Below are 16,246 nucleotides of genomic sequence, written 5' to 3' on the forward strand. Positions count from 1 at the left end.
CTATATAAAGATTCTTCCTCTTGTTGAGAAAAAGTACAGATCTGTGTCCTAATAGACGATATTTTTTGCCTAGGGAAAAACTTCTGTAAAAAGGCAGATGTAAGTTGTCCATAGGTCTCTATTGACTCAAGAGGCAAACTGTATAACCAAGATTTGGCTTTATCTTTTAAGGAAACGGGGAATAACCTAAGTTTCAGAGCATCATCATCTAGGTTTTTAATTCGTAGAGTACTACAAAATTCCTGAAATTCCTTAATATGAAAATAGGGGTTTTCATTTTCATTTCCTAAGTAGATTGGGAGCATCTGTAAGGTCCCAGGTTTCAGTTCATAAGTTGTCTCAGTCCCAGCTAACTTGATACATGATGGACGAGAGGTCCTAGTTGGGTTTAACAAAGCTTTCAAAGTTGTCATTGTTGGCACAACCGAAGTACTAGGGGTACTTTCGTCACTCAAAGATAAGTTCTCAAAACTGAAATTTCCGAAAATAGGGCTCTCAAAAGAAGAATCTTCGAGCTCACTGCTTATACCAGAAGAACTACTAGGTTTTTCGCTAATCAATCGACCTAGAGTATCTCTTTTCCAAGCCCTTTTAGCAAAATTGGGCATACACTAAAAAGAATTCAAAAAGAATAAAAATCCTAACAAGGAAGGTGGTTCTAGCAAACACACAGCAGGCTAACTCGACTCTACCAAAGCAAACCTAAAGATTTCTAGCAAACAAAAAACATGATGGCTCCACTTAGAGTGTTTCTAGACTAGCTTCAATCTCTCGAATGGGAATTCGTTACAGTTTGAGCAACCCCACTGGATCAATCCGAGCTAATGTGAGATGAAACTGAGGCGAGGGAAGCTCAATGGAGCTTTGATACCCAAGGCCTCACCGACGTTGCAAGGCGGCTTGTTTCAACTCCCAGAAGTCATCATGAACTTTGAAGTTGCTTAAAAGGTGACCAATATCCTTCGAAAATTTTTCCTAACAAGCTCGATACCCTATAGGTCTCTTTTTAATCAGATTTTAAATCTTGGGTTCGCGTTAGGTTTTGATTTACTAAAGCGGGCAAGAAGGGAGCGGTGATGAAATCCGAACCCTTATCTTGTTTAGACCAGGCCTTTCCCTTTACTAGGAAAATCAAAACAGTCTGGTTCGTCCTCAAACAATTATCACCTTAAGGAATACAGTAACTCGCTTGCAGGAGATTCACGAGTGTTTCAATTGGACTTACCTCTCGTACCAAACGGGGGATGAACCGTTGCAGTCGACTCGAGCCACGACTCCTATGCCGTGTGCGAAACCGAGGGGCCGAGGTGATATTGTAATCACCGTCCTTCTCTGCACATAATTTAATAAATTTTTTTTTCTTAATAATAAGACCCTTCCGTAGGGTTAAAAAAAATAATAGAAAGTCCAAAAGTCCAATTTAAAGTTCAAAAAGAAAAAGTTACAATTTTCCTCACCCAACTCTAAAAAAATATAAAATTAAATCCTAAAATTGTCTTCTTATCTTCTCTTTTCGCTTTTCGCTTTAATTTTTTTTCTCTCCAAGTCCTTAGTTTTCACTTCGAACCTACAAAATAAAGACAAAAAGAAACGTAAAAAGGAACAAACAATTCTAAAATAATAATAATAATAATAAACCTAAAAAAAATTCTACCTAAGCACAGGTCCGCGTCGGTGGCGCCAAAAATTGATGTTTCTCAAAAGTTGTTTGTAATAGTGGTAAAACTTGGTTCTTTTCGAACTTGTGAAGGTAACTTTTTTTCTAGATTTAAATAAACTTGTAAATGAAGGAAATTAATTTTTAAGAGTAATGTAAAGATTTTAGAAGGATTAAGGCTCCGGATTCACTATTACTTCAAGTTGATTGATTATAAATAATGTTTCAGAAATTATTATTAAGTTCGTTTTCTCATTAAATCACTTATTAATTTATAAGGTGTACAAACAATAAATTTTAATCCTTAAGCATGATTTATCAAAGAATTAATTCTAAGCATAAAACATAAAACTGATTCACAACTAATTAAGAAAACCATTTATATCTTTTTTTTATATTGATCCAAGTGAATTAAATAAGATAAATAATTAAAGAAATTGTAAAGAAAATATTACCAATCAAACATGAGTGAATAGATCCTCCATTGCCTCAACCACCAGGTATTTAGCCTCTCATCATGTTGGAAAAACACTCAAAAGATTTTATTAATGCTCAAAAGTTGATTACAAATGATGAAATACAAGAAAATCGATTTAAGACCGTTCTTTGCAACACCCAGGAAACGTCAGGGAAGAACGGCACAAATGAAGTGCTGTAAGCACTGGTGCTAAGTCGCTAGAAAGGAACTGAAAGCTGTCGAGAATATTCGACAGTTCTCAACGACTTTCCTGGAACGTAATATGTTCTTCGTGTTCTTCCTGTGAACTCTTCTGTTGATTCTCTCGACCTCTAATTCTTCCCCAAAGACTCTCTAAATCTTCCAAACTCTTTTGCCTTGTATTTATAGTGTTCTAGGACCAAAATATCCGACCATTACTTGCGTATATTCTCCATTTAATCCGTCATTGCTCGCTGCCCTTAGTTAACGATAATTTCCAATTATAACTTTGTTACGCGTCAACTTCAGTTCTGCACACTCCAATTCAAATGTCCCCACGCCTAATAAGTTGTCGAACGTCTCCAAATCACTTCCATGCATAGCCAATACACACACAAAATCGTGTACAGGACACGTTGCTATGTTTTGAGCTCGTGAATTAAACCGAGCTTTCCAGCCAATTCCGATCGAACCCGCTACCCATAATGTGTTCCTTATGCCATATCACATCTTCCTACCAAGATTGAGCGATTGAATCACACTCTAACCTGTTCATTTTGTCGATTGAAAATTCACCAGAACTGAATATATTTTCCCGCCACAACACATTTTCAAACGAAGAAGAAAGGGTGCCCCCTATCCTGAACTGGGGTGCGAATAGCAGGTGTCCACTGAGGTGCCCCTTAACCAATAGTGAGAATCCGAATAACAATTGTCCTTCAAGGGTTCCCCGGGCAACTTTTCGAGCTGATTTTTCCAAAAATATTTATTTCCAAAAAATACCTAAAAACACAGAAAACACCATAATAAGGAAAAATACAAGTACTAACAATACGAAACATTGAGGCCAAATTATACACGAAAATGCGTCTATCACCAGTAGTCGCGACATCCTTCAGCTATCCTTTTTGGAGCATATTCTCCTCTTTGTGCACTACTCCCCTCTTGTTTCCTTTTTAAATGATTGTTCTTAATTATAAGCTTCTCATTTTGCCTTTCCAATCTTATGCGTTCCTTCACTAAGTCTTCCTTCTTTCGTCTTTGTTGGTAGACCTCTTCCTTCAATCGCTCAATTTCTTCTTCTTCGTAAGGTTTTTTCACTTTACCTGGAGAATCATGCAATTCAACGCTTTCATCAACCTCTTTTTTCGTCGCCTTTTTACGCTTAGAAGTGTTTATCTTGGTTCCTCCTTGCGGGGTTCGTTTTTCTTTAACAGTAGGGGTTTCTTTCTCACTTTTCGATGCCTCGCTTCCTTTAGACGTTTTTCCTTTCTTCGCCTTTCCAATTTACCTTACCTCGACTTGACCTCCCTTTTCTGGAGTCATCTCGCGTTCCTTCTCACCATCACTCGTCATTTTACCTCCTCGTCTAAGTCCCTCTGGGTTGCGTCCAACTTCTCACATGTACTTATTGTTAATACCATCAGTTGCTCCGCTTTTTTTTCTTCGCACGCCGTCTTCCTTTGATCGATTTTATTTCTTTGTTTCTCCTCATAGTTATGGACCTCCTTTTTGATGCAATCTTGCGCGTCTAGAAGATCTCCTCTTATCTAGCCAATCACACTTGGCATGTGAAATTGTATTGCCTGATGATATGTAGATGCAATCCATTTTATCATGTGTATCCTTGGTCTCCCTGTGAGAGCATTGTAATGTGAGTCTATGTCTATCACGCATACGGTGACTTTCGTTTCCAGCTCGCCATCGAAATTTTTTACAACTATTTCTCCTTTCGGCTTAGATGCAACTCAATTAAACACATATATGTTATACGTTGATGGCACGAGATCCGAGTCCTTGTACCCCATGGTTCAAAAAGTATGATAAAAGAGCATATCGACCGAGCTCCCCTTATCTACCAAGATTCTGTCAATTGACCAGATTTTCTTCTTTTCCACTTGATCTTCTTCCCACTTTGAGTATTTCCCAAAATTCAGGGTTACAACCAAGGGGTTTGTGTGAGAATTTCCTCCTTCGGGTGCATCCTTTACTGAGAACGTTATTTCTCTTTTCTGCCATTCCTCTAATGGTTCTCTTGTTTTCACGCTAAATATTGCGTTTCCTTAGAAGTCCCTCTTATGCACTGTTAAGTATGTTATCATGGAAATTTTGGATGCTCTTCGCTGCATGTATTATCATATTACAATTTTGATTTTGTGCTCCCCGATATGTTTCAATTTGTTATATCTTCTGATTTTCACGAAGTGGTGGGGGTGGTGGCACATAACCTTCCAAAAAATGTGCGAGTTTTCCCTGCTCTATCAGACGAAATATAATTCGTGTAATGTTTGGACAGTACCTTGTGTGATTCCCATGAAAACGATGATATCAGCAGAATTCATGACTCCTGGTCCCTGGGGGTGGCTTTCTTCCCAAATTTGGTGGTGGTGTGATCTCCTATGTTAATATTATTTCCTCTCATACCTTTTCCACAGTCGAGTTAAGCCTAGGGAGCTTCAAATCCTCGAAATCTGGTGCACTTGGTCTCCTCTATCCGAATCTAGGTCCTTGATTATTTCTTTGTTCATATCCTGTATTATAACTTCGTGTCTCTTAATTCCTTCGTCTTGACTCCCCATACCTTTGTTGATCGATCCATTCTTGATCTCCACTTGATACAGCTACAAGCTTCGCTGGGACTAGAGTTGAAGGCTCTCCCTTTTCATGTTTCGAATCACTATCCACGACATGCACTGTCCTTGGTAATAGCATTGAATTTTATTCTTTCGCTGAAATCGGTGCCACTTCGCTAACTTGCCTTTGCTTTTCTTCCAAGGCTATGTACTCCTCTTGGTACTCTCTCAATTCATTCATCGTCAAAGAGTTTCGAATAATCAATGTTTGAGTGTACAGCAGGTCAGTTAGGATTAGAGCGTTCAAGAAAGCTAAGATGAAATTTTTCTCGCCAACTCTCTCTGCAAGCTCATTGCATTCCGTTCTCCACCTCGTCACAGTTCGTCGCAGGCTTTCTGTGGGTCTCCTTATCAAAGTAAATAAAGTCTCAATTCCTGGCCTTAACATGTTGTTAGTTATATAAGTGGTCAGGAATATCCTTTGTAATTCTTTGAACGACGATATCGATCTTTCTGGTAGCCCATCAAACCAGGCCAACGTTTCCCCGGCCAAGCTCGCGGGGAAGTATCGACAAAGTACCGCATAATTTCGTCCCCATTGCATCAACGAAAGGGTGTATTGTTTTAAATGATGCACAGTACTTTCAGATCCGCTGAATATGCTTGGTAGTGTTGGTAGCACGCATTTCTCTGGGATATCCGCGTACATTATCTCATAGGTAAATGAAGATTTACCGGCCTCTTCTATTGCCTCCGCCATCTGCACTATGCTACCTCTTTGTGAATTGTTTATCAGTGTTCTCATATCTCGCAGATCATCCAAGACTTCATGGTTCAGGTTCCCTTCATTTCTCTCCCAACGGTCTCCTCTCAACACACTGATACTTCCTTCACCATGCCTCCTTTATTCCTCATCCTTCTGGTTGAATTCGTGTTGTATTTCATCTTTTCTTATCTTCTTATTTTCCTCGTGCCTCCGTCCTTCTTCGTACCCCCCCCCCCCTCATCTTCCCAACTTGATATTTCCAATGCTCCTATCAACTCTCTTTCTTCACTGATTTCTCTTCGTCGCTTTCTTCTTCGCTCTCCTCCGTCGTCCTCACGGGTGTATCTTCGAGCGTTCTTTTTCTTCTGATTACTGAAAAGTGAAGTGGTAAAAAATGATCACATCATCCCAAAGGGTGCCCAAAGGAAACCTATAACTCTCAAGTAAAAAACATACTTTACAGTTCTAGATAATAACAGTAATCTATAAAACAATTATATAAAACATTGAACGATTCATGCAACATAAAGCAAGCGTTATCCTAACCTCGCCAAGCTCATTGGAGAAGACGATGCGAGAATAACCCTAATCAATAATCATAACATCATCCACATAGAATGCCCAAACAAACCATGATTCAGAATATTACCATCAAGATCATAAAGTTAGACAAACAAGTATAATATGCACACAAGTGATTTCCCTCAAATAGAATAGTATATATAATATTATAACTGATGAATTACCGCCCTACTACTGTAATATTCAAACGGATGAGTTACCGCCATACTATGTTAATAAGCGATACTATTAAAACGGATGAATTACGACCCTACTAAATACTATTATAACGGACGAATTACTGCCTTACTAATTAAAATAGATATCATAATATTAAAATTGATGAACCTACTAAATAATATTTTTGATGGATGAATTACCGTCTTGCTTAGCGTGGCTAAGATCCGTTGGGAAACACAGACACTCCTCGCACGAAAATCTCTCAATGCATATCACACACAAACACATTTGTTGCAAACATCGTACAAATACAACATATACGTCATACCAAAAAGATACAGGAATAGTACATCAAGGTACACACAACCATGCTCACAGAATAGTAAAGACTCATCATACTCGCAGATTTAATAAAGCTTAATGATTACAAGAAGGTTACAGAGTTCCCACCTAGTTCGATGACAAGCCAAGCCTACCTCGAGATCCACGATTCACTGGTGCATCCTTTGAATTGATCGTTGTTAATAATGAGTAACTGTTAATTACACAAGCACTCTAAGAAATTAGCCAAGAGGCTCACACAAGGCTCATAACATAATTTAATACAAATCTCTGGTTATATACTAAGTGAACTATCTAAAGGTTTTAAGCCTATTTATGATTCTATACCTTATCTATCTTTATCATGCAAAGGTTACTAATCCAATTAAATTTGTTTTGTAGTCCATCAGATATGTCTTATGAATATCTACAACTTTGTAGAATAAGCCAAAAGCCAATTCGGACCACAATGTCCAAAGATACAAAAATAAGGTTTCTGGTCCTAAGCCCAATCTCATAGGGGCCTAATCCAGCACATACCACTAGTTCGGCCCATTACACAAGATCCAGTCCAACTGAATTAACTAACGGTCATCATAGTCAAATAGGTCAATTAACAGTCAACGTATAATGTCAGGTCAACAGTCCAAGTCAAAGGTCAATACAACGGTCAACTGGTAAAGATCAGGTCAACTGATTCAGACAATCCAATTTGCATGAATCTTAATTTCATCTTCAATTCATTGAAACCTTAACCCGAAACTCAAATCCTCCTAAGAAGCTAAAATGAAACTCCAAACAACTATCACCCCTCGATTAAGCACAAACCCAAGAAATCAATAAATCATTGAACAACAATTTCATAAAGAAATATCAGAACAGAAACCCTAATTAAAACTCTAATTTACCTTTTTAAATCGATTCATCACCAGCACAGCATCACCTAATCAAATCAATAACAACCCCCCGATTATTCATCCATTAACAACACTATATCATCTTCAGCTCTACACAATCCTATCTTCTAAAACCCAAACTTCAAATCAACATCGACATCACATTCTTTTCCTCCTGAAGGTCAAATAGCCTCAATTCTAACTTCATCTTTTCGACTCATCAAGCTAACTAACTTTCTATGAATAATTCGCACAAGATAGATCAGTTCTTCTGAACTGAGATCGACAGAGAGAGACAAGGAATAACAGAGAAGAAGAAGAAAGAGGAATGAAAGAGAAGAAGAAAAGAGAAAAATGAGTTTTGTCTTCGAAACGTTTGGTGATAAGACCAAACAATTTTACCACGGAGCCCAGCGTTTGGATATGGAAATTCCAAGGTCGGTCTAAGTTAAAATTACTATTTTTCCCTTCATACTTATCCGATGATATCTTCTGTGTCAGTTATCCGAATGACACGTTCGAGTAGCCTATTTCACAAAACTTTCGAGATCTATCAAGCGATACTATTTTCTTAATTAAATTATTGTTAAACTAATTTCCAATATATAGAATTAATATTACTAATCGAGTTGTTAGCGACTAAGACGTCTGTTTACTGGTCTAATAGCTTTGACGAGCCTGAGGGTCCTTGCATTTCTCCTACATCCGATGTTCCTCCTCTTTCCATTCTTCCTCCTCTTTTGGTCTCCAATCGTTTGCTTCTCCTCATTGCTACCATGTGTGCCTCTCGATCTGGTGTTCTAGTCATCAACTTATCCTAGTTTCGATATCGGTTATCCTTTAAACCCTAGTCTTAAAAGGGACGTCTCACTAAGATATCTTTCTCCTACAACTTCATCTTCTCTCCACTTAGATGAGGATGAATCTCTAATCTAAGTCCATATTTCTGGACGCCAAAATGTAACTACTGGAAATCCAGTAGCACACCCAAAGTGATTGTAACCAATATCTAAGACATACTAAGTAATATAAATACCGAAATCTTATTGATGAATCATTCAAAGTAACAATGATACAAGTTCTTGAATACAAGGAAACCCTAATCTCTCTCTCTAGGCTAAGATCTCCCACTCCCCGAAAATCCGATCCCCCATACATTGCCCAAGGACCTCTATTTATAGGCCAACCAACCCTAGTGGTGTACAACTCACTTTACTTTGCTGCATTCTCGCGGAGATGCCTTATACTTCGCCCAGATCATTTTCCATAAAGTTTTTCCCCTTCTTCCGCTATCCTCACATGGGTTTGTCGGGACACCTGTCTCTTTCTTGCTCCATAATTTATCTATCTCGCGGCTTGTCTTTTCAGCCAAGTAATCTTACTTCGTCCTTTTCTTTTTCGCTGTTGGTATCTTGTAAGGTACTCCATTGATCCTTCGTAGCCCATGTTCCCCTAGGAGATTACTTCGTGATGAAACACTATCTCGTACATGGTTTTTACCTCGTCAATCTAGTCAATAATGGTGACTCTGACTTGATTTGAAAAGTCACAAATGAAGATATTCAGGACACGGTACATGATCTTTTGGCTGGATTCTCACGTCCTCCCTATATCCACGTGGTGGTCCATATTTTGGTATATACACCTGCTTTGATGGTCTGCAAGAATCAAACTCAGGATCAGTTCCCTCATCTACTTTCCCCTGAGACAACACTTCATCCTTGACATTCTCGTCGTCGTCTGCATCGTTTGCATCCTCGGGTTCATCTTCATCCTCGGATTCGTCTGTATCTGTTGTTATCTCAAGGGTGCATGAGCTTGAAAAATAGACAATGTCATTATCGGATTTATATTCTTCCCGTTGCTGGTGACGACGAAGATAGATTCGAGCAAAGTTAGGATCATCCAGGAGATTTCTCCATGTTTTGCATACTTGTGTGAGGGAAGATATATACACCGCTGGTAACCGAGAAAGTTTATCTGTTATGATATCTTCTGGGAGCGGACAGTTGTATGACTCCATCGAATTCTCACCAGAGAAAACTGAACTTACAGAGAGAGTACATACATACATGTATATATATAGAGAGAGAAACAGCATCAAAGTCGGAACCCTAATCCTGAATTAATTAGAGAAAGTCATCATGATTTGGAAGCTGCCCCTATTAAAAGGTAATACACCCATCAAGCATAATACGAAACAAAGTGTCTCTCTAGGAAGATGAATAGAGCTGCCATATCATCTTATGTTAAACTCGTACTTCTTCTTTGCGATCATCTTGCATGATGTCCCTTTTCTACTACTAGGCACGCAACCTGAATCACAATCATATAAGTCATTTTCTCAGAACAACAACTACAAATCCGAATATATGAGAAGCAAATTTAAAAAAGTACCCAATACAAAGAAGATCCTCGGAATTCTTCAGGATTGAGATCCTCAGCAGTGCTCTTGTTTCGACCCGGATAGAAGTTAATAGACCCATCAAGCATAACCCCAAACAAAGTGTATCTCTAAGAAGTTCTATGATGAACTGAATAAAGCTGCCATATCTCTGATAGAGTTTCAGATTTGGCATAGATGTACTATTGCTTGACCATCGCTTTGAAGAGGTCGGGTACATGAGCATTAGGATTTTTGACGACTTGGAAGTAATTTTTTCCTCCCCGGGTAGATTTTTCCCCGTTGAGAAAAAACTACTTTGAACTCGTCCATCCTATCATGATATTGTAGCAGTTCTTATTCTACGTCCATCCATTAGATTAACACTTTCTTTAGTTTTGCAGAGCTCATATTTTCATCAGTATTCGTACTTAAATCCGAGCCAACATCGTGGCTTCAATATTGGGCCGTATCATTTGTGCAATCCCAATGGCCATTAATACATACATAAACGTAACCTTGCAAAAAAAAAATTCAAATTTTTTTTTTTTTAGTAGTACCAACCCGAGGTTTCTTTCCCAATATACATGGGATATCTAGAGAATCGAAGTACATAACAGGAGCCAGAGAAGGGATGTATCAGCAACCAAGACCATTATTCTTTTCAATTCGTAGGAGACTCAAATAAAACGGTTATGATTCAAAAATCACCTTGCTTTGAACGAATTTGAGGGAAGTATACAAATTAATACCACAAATACAGTTTCAACTAAGTTACTATCTCTTTGGGAGAGGATTTCAATAATAGATCTTATATTGATCTAGCATCGCTTTGGAGAGGGTCTGGTATTAGGATCGTTGACGACTTCAATGTGTAAGTTATCTCCTCTGGGTACTTCTACCCAGAAGACAGAAAAAATGACGCATTAATATCTCCATTGAAGATATATATCCACTAGGCAACTCGGTTTCTACGTCCTTCCATTAGATTCACAAACAATTTCTTTAATTGTGCAGTGATCATATCAGGGCTAGCTACTTAAATCCTCCTCAACATCAGGGCTTGGGGTATCATTTGTGCAAGGAGGTTGGGCTGACGCCTGACTGTCCATGTATAGCAAGATGGCTCATACAAACATATCTAGATGAAAAGTATGATCCTCTCTACCTTTGAGACACTTTCATGTTCTAAAGCATGCTCCAGAAATATTGTTGGGTCTATTTACTAGTCCAAAATTAAGATTCTATATCGTGGAAAAACAAAGATATTAACAATTTGCAGTGTATAATGAAATAACAGAAGGGTGAGTCTTTCTGCCACCTCGTCTTTGTCTATGTAACAACCCGAACCAAGATTTGAATGAGGTAGTCTAATAAATAAATCTCAGTGGCTTTTTTAAGCCTTCATTCCTTTGTAATAAAAAAATATCAAAATTTAGTAATAATAACAAAAAAAGGTACCAGACTATGCAACTCTCGTAATAACTACTCCCTCCGTTCCGATTTACTCGACGTTGTTGAGTTTTCACGGAGATTAAGAAATATCATAGAGAATAAAATCTTTCCAATTCTACCCATATCAATTTTTCTTAAAATTTTAAATGACTAGTTTTTAGTTTCTAGATTTTAGAGAAAGTTATCAATTCCCTGGTAATTTACTTGGGATATACTACCAAACTAGAGTAGATTTAAAATTAGAGTATTGATTACAATAAAAATTAATGATATTGTATGATTACAAAGAAAGGGTAAATCAGTGAGAATATGAGAAAAATACTAAAACTATCATCTATTTTGGAACATAAAAAAAAATCCTAAAACATCAAGTAAAATGGAACGAAGGGAGTAATTGTACACAAAAACATCCAACTGAAAGGGTTTAGATCCGTTAATGGCTTACGAATGGAGGAAGATGAGTAGAACATTGAAACGGAAAATTATAAAAGGACAAAATTAAAATGAAATGAACCTGTTTTAAGAGACCCTCTGGAAGAACGCGATCTATCACCATATATTCCATCTCCTTCCATCTGTTAGCAAAACCAAAGAACAGAACAGACAAAAGATAGCAGCAGCCAAAAGTAGTAGTGAAGAGAGAGTTTGTGAACTTAAGAGGGTAAGGGCGGCGGTGGAGTAATGCAATAACGGAGATTAAGTAATATCATAGAGAATAAAATCTTTCCAATTCTATCCATATTAATTCTTCTTAAAATTTTAAATAACTAGTTTTTAGTTTCTAGATTTTAGAAAAAGTTATCAATTCCCTAGTAATTTATTTGGGATATACTACCAAACTAGAGTAGATTTAAAATTAGAGTATTGATTACAATAAAATTAATGATATTGTATGATTACAAAGCAAGGACAAATCAGTGAGAATATGAGAAAAATACTAAAACTATCATCTATTTTGGAACATAAAAAAACCCTAAAACATCAAGTAAAATGGAACGGAGGGAGTATTATTTTTGGCAATGCTCATGCCATACCTTTTATAGAAACAAAGGTGTTTACATGAAGAACCAAGCAAATAAGCTCTTCTGCCCGATCCCTATTGCTAGCATAAGATATCATTGTTTAAAGAGTTGCGGTTTCTAGGTCATAAATACCCAATTCATATCTTTCAAAGAATTTAAATAGAATTTGACCATTCTTCATGACAGTCCACGGCTCACAAACATCATACCTCAACTTCGCTTGATCTACACCAACTCCAAGAGGAGTCGTAGTAATCTTCGTTCTCCTCCATTACATAACTCATCGTATTCTTATTCGTCTTCTTCAAAACACATATATCCCGGCTTCTGGATCGCCTAATATGACAATAAACACCCAAACAACCTCCCAACAGGCAAAGTTCATACTTGTTAGCATTATCAACCTGCACCGTTAACGAAAACACCATATGAATGTGCGAAGTTGTAAGGAATTTCACATTTATCTCTCCATTGCCCGCTATTGTTACTACTGTTTTCCCAAACCTTTCCAATTCTAGGTCGATACACGGATTCATAATAGATCCTGACTACCTTGTATTCATTAGTAGAAGGAAGATAACCAAACCCTGATACAAGTACAAGTCTGTTTTTCACATACTTATCATCACGGATGAACAATTTTTTGGAAGGCTCAACTCTTCTCCGGTAATGGGATTAAATACATAGTTTGGATCTTTTTTGACAGGCATGAACCGGCTGTCTAATTTACTTCTGATCTTGCCGGGTTTATTTGGAATATCCTCGACATAATAATGGCGATAGTCCGAAGATAAACAAATTAAACCATTGCACGAACAAACTAGGTAACCCTCAAAATCTGATTTAATATTCGTCGTGGAAAGGTTTTGAAGTTTATCATCACAATATACTCTATATAGTAGAGAGATTTATCACGTGGATATTCTGTACGTTGATCTTAGAAAGCAAAGAAAACTTACCTTTACAAACACCCGTATTGTTACCATGAATATCCCGAATGCTGGTGACGAAGATGGATTCCAACAAAGTTAGGGTTACTCAGAAGATTTCTCCATGTTTTGCATACTTCTTTAACAGATAACAGAGAGACTGCTGGTAACCGAGAAAGTATATCTGTTGTGATATCTTCTGGGAGTGGACAGTTATATGACTCCATTGAGTTCTCACCAGTTAAGCGAACCCTAATCCTGGATAATTAGGAGAATCAAACGTTTAATGACCTACAAGCTCTGAAGCTGCCTTATAGTAGGCGATCAAATGGGCTTTCAACTGGTTAAACATTGCCATCAAAATATTTCAAAACCCAATCGAGCAAAAGGCCCAAGTCACGTGGTTAACATAAAATAAAAGTTATTTATTTATTTTTTTTCTTTTCTTCTGTAGGTGGTTTTGGGTCATATGCCCCCCTACCTGTGTTTCTTTAAAAGTAATTTTTGTTAGTACTGCCTAATTCGTTGTCAAAAGAAAATTAGAATATTTGTAAGGTTTAAGGAAGTGCATTATTCATCATTGGACCTCATGTCGTGTAAAGGTCTAAAAAAGGGTCTCATCCTATCATCATCACTGTCTTTTATTTCTTCTTTCTAACTGCATTTCTTATCTTCCATACTCCACTAGAAAATTTGGAGTTTTCATAAACTTAAAAAAATAACGGAAAAATGGATTATTTGTCCAAATATTTTTAAATCACGGTTCAAATGGACGAGTAAAAAATAGTTTAGATGAAATGACCAAAAAAAGAAATAGTAAGGATGAAATTAAATTTAAAAAATAGATAAAATGAAACTGGATACATCCTGTGTAAATTAAAAATAAGAAAAAATATTTGAAAAATGGGCACGATGAAACTGGTTACATCCTGCCTATTTTTACATTTTTGTCCATCTAAACAGTATCAAAATCTAACTGTCCATTTCACCCAGAAATTGTTGATTTTGGTCTTTTTAACCAATTTTGTGAAAAAATAAATGAACCAAAAATTGGTAAAAAAAAATAAAAACAGTATCCCAATTTTTGATGATCCATGTATTTATATATTTGATGCGGTGGTGATATAAAATAGACATAGAAATGTACAACTTTTTGTTTCTGATTAGCATTGATGAAATTTCTAGGCCACCAGGCATCAAATTGAATTCTCTTTCAGTCATTCATGAGTCACTAGATAGTGTCTTACATCATTATTATTATTATTATTATTATTATTATTATTATTATTATTGCATATACAACTTGTGACTTGATTTATGGAGCATACACACATTTACCTGTAAAGTGTAAACTACTAATGACTGACTCTTCACTGCACTGGATTGTATGGTTTCACTTCATCTGTTAATCAAACCAAAGGGTCAAAGACAAAAAAAAGCCAACAAGTTACTGACTTCCTCACCTAATTTTGATTGTTACTTTCTTTTTTATACCAGGTACTAACTGTTCAACATGGTATGACATATGAAGAGCTTAATGCATCATAATCGTGGAAGTAAAATCTATTGTCAAGTTCCGAGTCCGAAAACCGTAAAACCGACGGAAAAAAAGATCGGACTCCAGAACAGTTTAAATTTTGTTCAGTTAATCCCCGGAACAAGGTAAAGAAATTTTCCTCGGATGTGGTGTTTTTGGTCTCCTTTTCTAGATAATCATTTCACATCCACCAAATGATTTATTAGATTGGGTCTTATGGCAAACCCAATAGCAGATTCCACGGTTGGAATTAGTGAAGCAAATGATTGACCCATCATATCATCTGAAGAATAAAGAAGCGCTAAAAACAAATTGAACATGCAGAGGCAATAAAAGAGTTCTGTTTTCATTTTCCTGGAATGAAGCACTGAGTGACTTACGGTCTTTAGAGCAACTGCAGTGGACGACTAAACCCAAATTTGGTGTCGAGTGGGCTGGCATAATGGGACGGACCATCGATCAAAATTTGATCAAAGAGTAAAACTCGGACCAAATTTGGTCGGCGATTAAGACCAAATCCAAATATAGTCGGGCGTTTATATAATGTCCGCCTACCCGACGGGCGTTGGTATAATGTCCGCCTGTAGACGCGCGTTCGTAAAGTTAACGCCTGATGCAGGGCGTTGGTATAATGTCCGCCTGGATGGGGCGTTGGTATAATGTCCGCCTGAATGGGGCGTTGGTATAATCAACGCCTGGCATGGGGCGTTGGTATAATGTCCGCCTGAATGGGGCGTTGGTATAATCAACGCCTGGCACCACATAAGCCATGGGGCGTTGATAAAGTCTTGAACCCAAATTTGAAAAGTTTACAAAACTTTGGTTGGGGCGTTGTCTTTATCAACGCCCCATTTTTTTTTTTTTTTTTTTTGAACCCGGGCGAACGTATAATCTCCGTCCCACACACCAGGCGTTGTTATAGTTCACGCCCCATACAGGCGTTGTCTTTATCAACGCCCCATACCAGGCGTTATCTTTATCAACGCCCCATGCCAGGCGTAATCTTTATCTACGCTGGACGATGAAGCGGACTTTATATCAACGCGCGACCAAATTTACTCTTCACCCGCTACGTCACAGGACGGACTAAATCCAAATTTAATCTTTTTTTTTAGTCTTTGGTCTTTAGTTATGCTCGCACCACTGTGGACGCTCTTAGCAAGCAGAAAGCGGAACGAACTTTCTAAAATGCAAGCAGGCAACTATGCTACCAGTAGCGCCCGGACTTTGGAATTTGATTCTTTACAATTCCCTGTTCACCGACAATTCTACGTCAGATATTTACAAACACTAGTTCGTTGTGGTTGT

General features: G+C 37.5%; 1 protein-coding gene across 1 annotated transcript; it reads right to left on the minus strand.

Annotated features, from left to right (window-relative positions):
• Positions 1 to 5,033: 5,033 nt before the first annotated feature.
• Positions 5,034 to 5,648, minus strand: LOC113343514. The gene has a single exon (XM_026587668.1). The coding sequence runs from the start codon at positions 5,646 to 5,648 to the stop codon at positions 5,034 to 5,036; it is 615 nt and encodes a 204-aa protein (XP_026443453.1).
• Positions 5,649 to 16,246: the final 10,598 nt, after the last annotated feature.

This window comes from Papaver somniferum, unplaced genomic scaffold, assembly GCF_003573695.1.
Source record: "Papaver somniferum cultivar HN1 unplaced genomic scaffold, ASM357369v1 unplaced-scaffold_6, whole genome shotgun sequence".
NCBI lineage: Eukaryota > Viridiplantae > Streptophyta > Magnoliopsida > Ranunculales > Papaveraceae > Papaver > Papaver somniferum.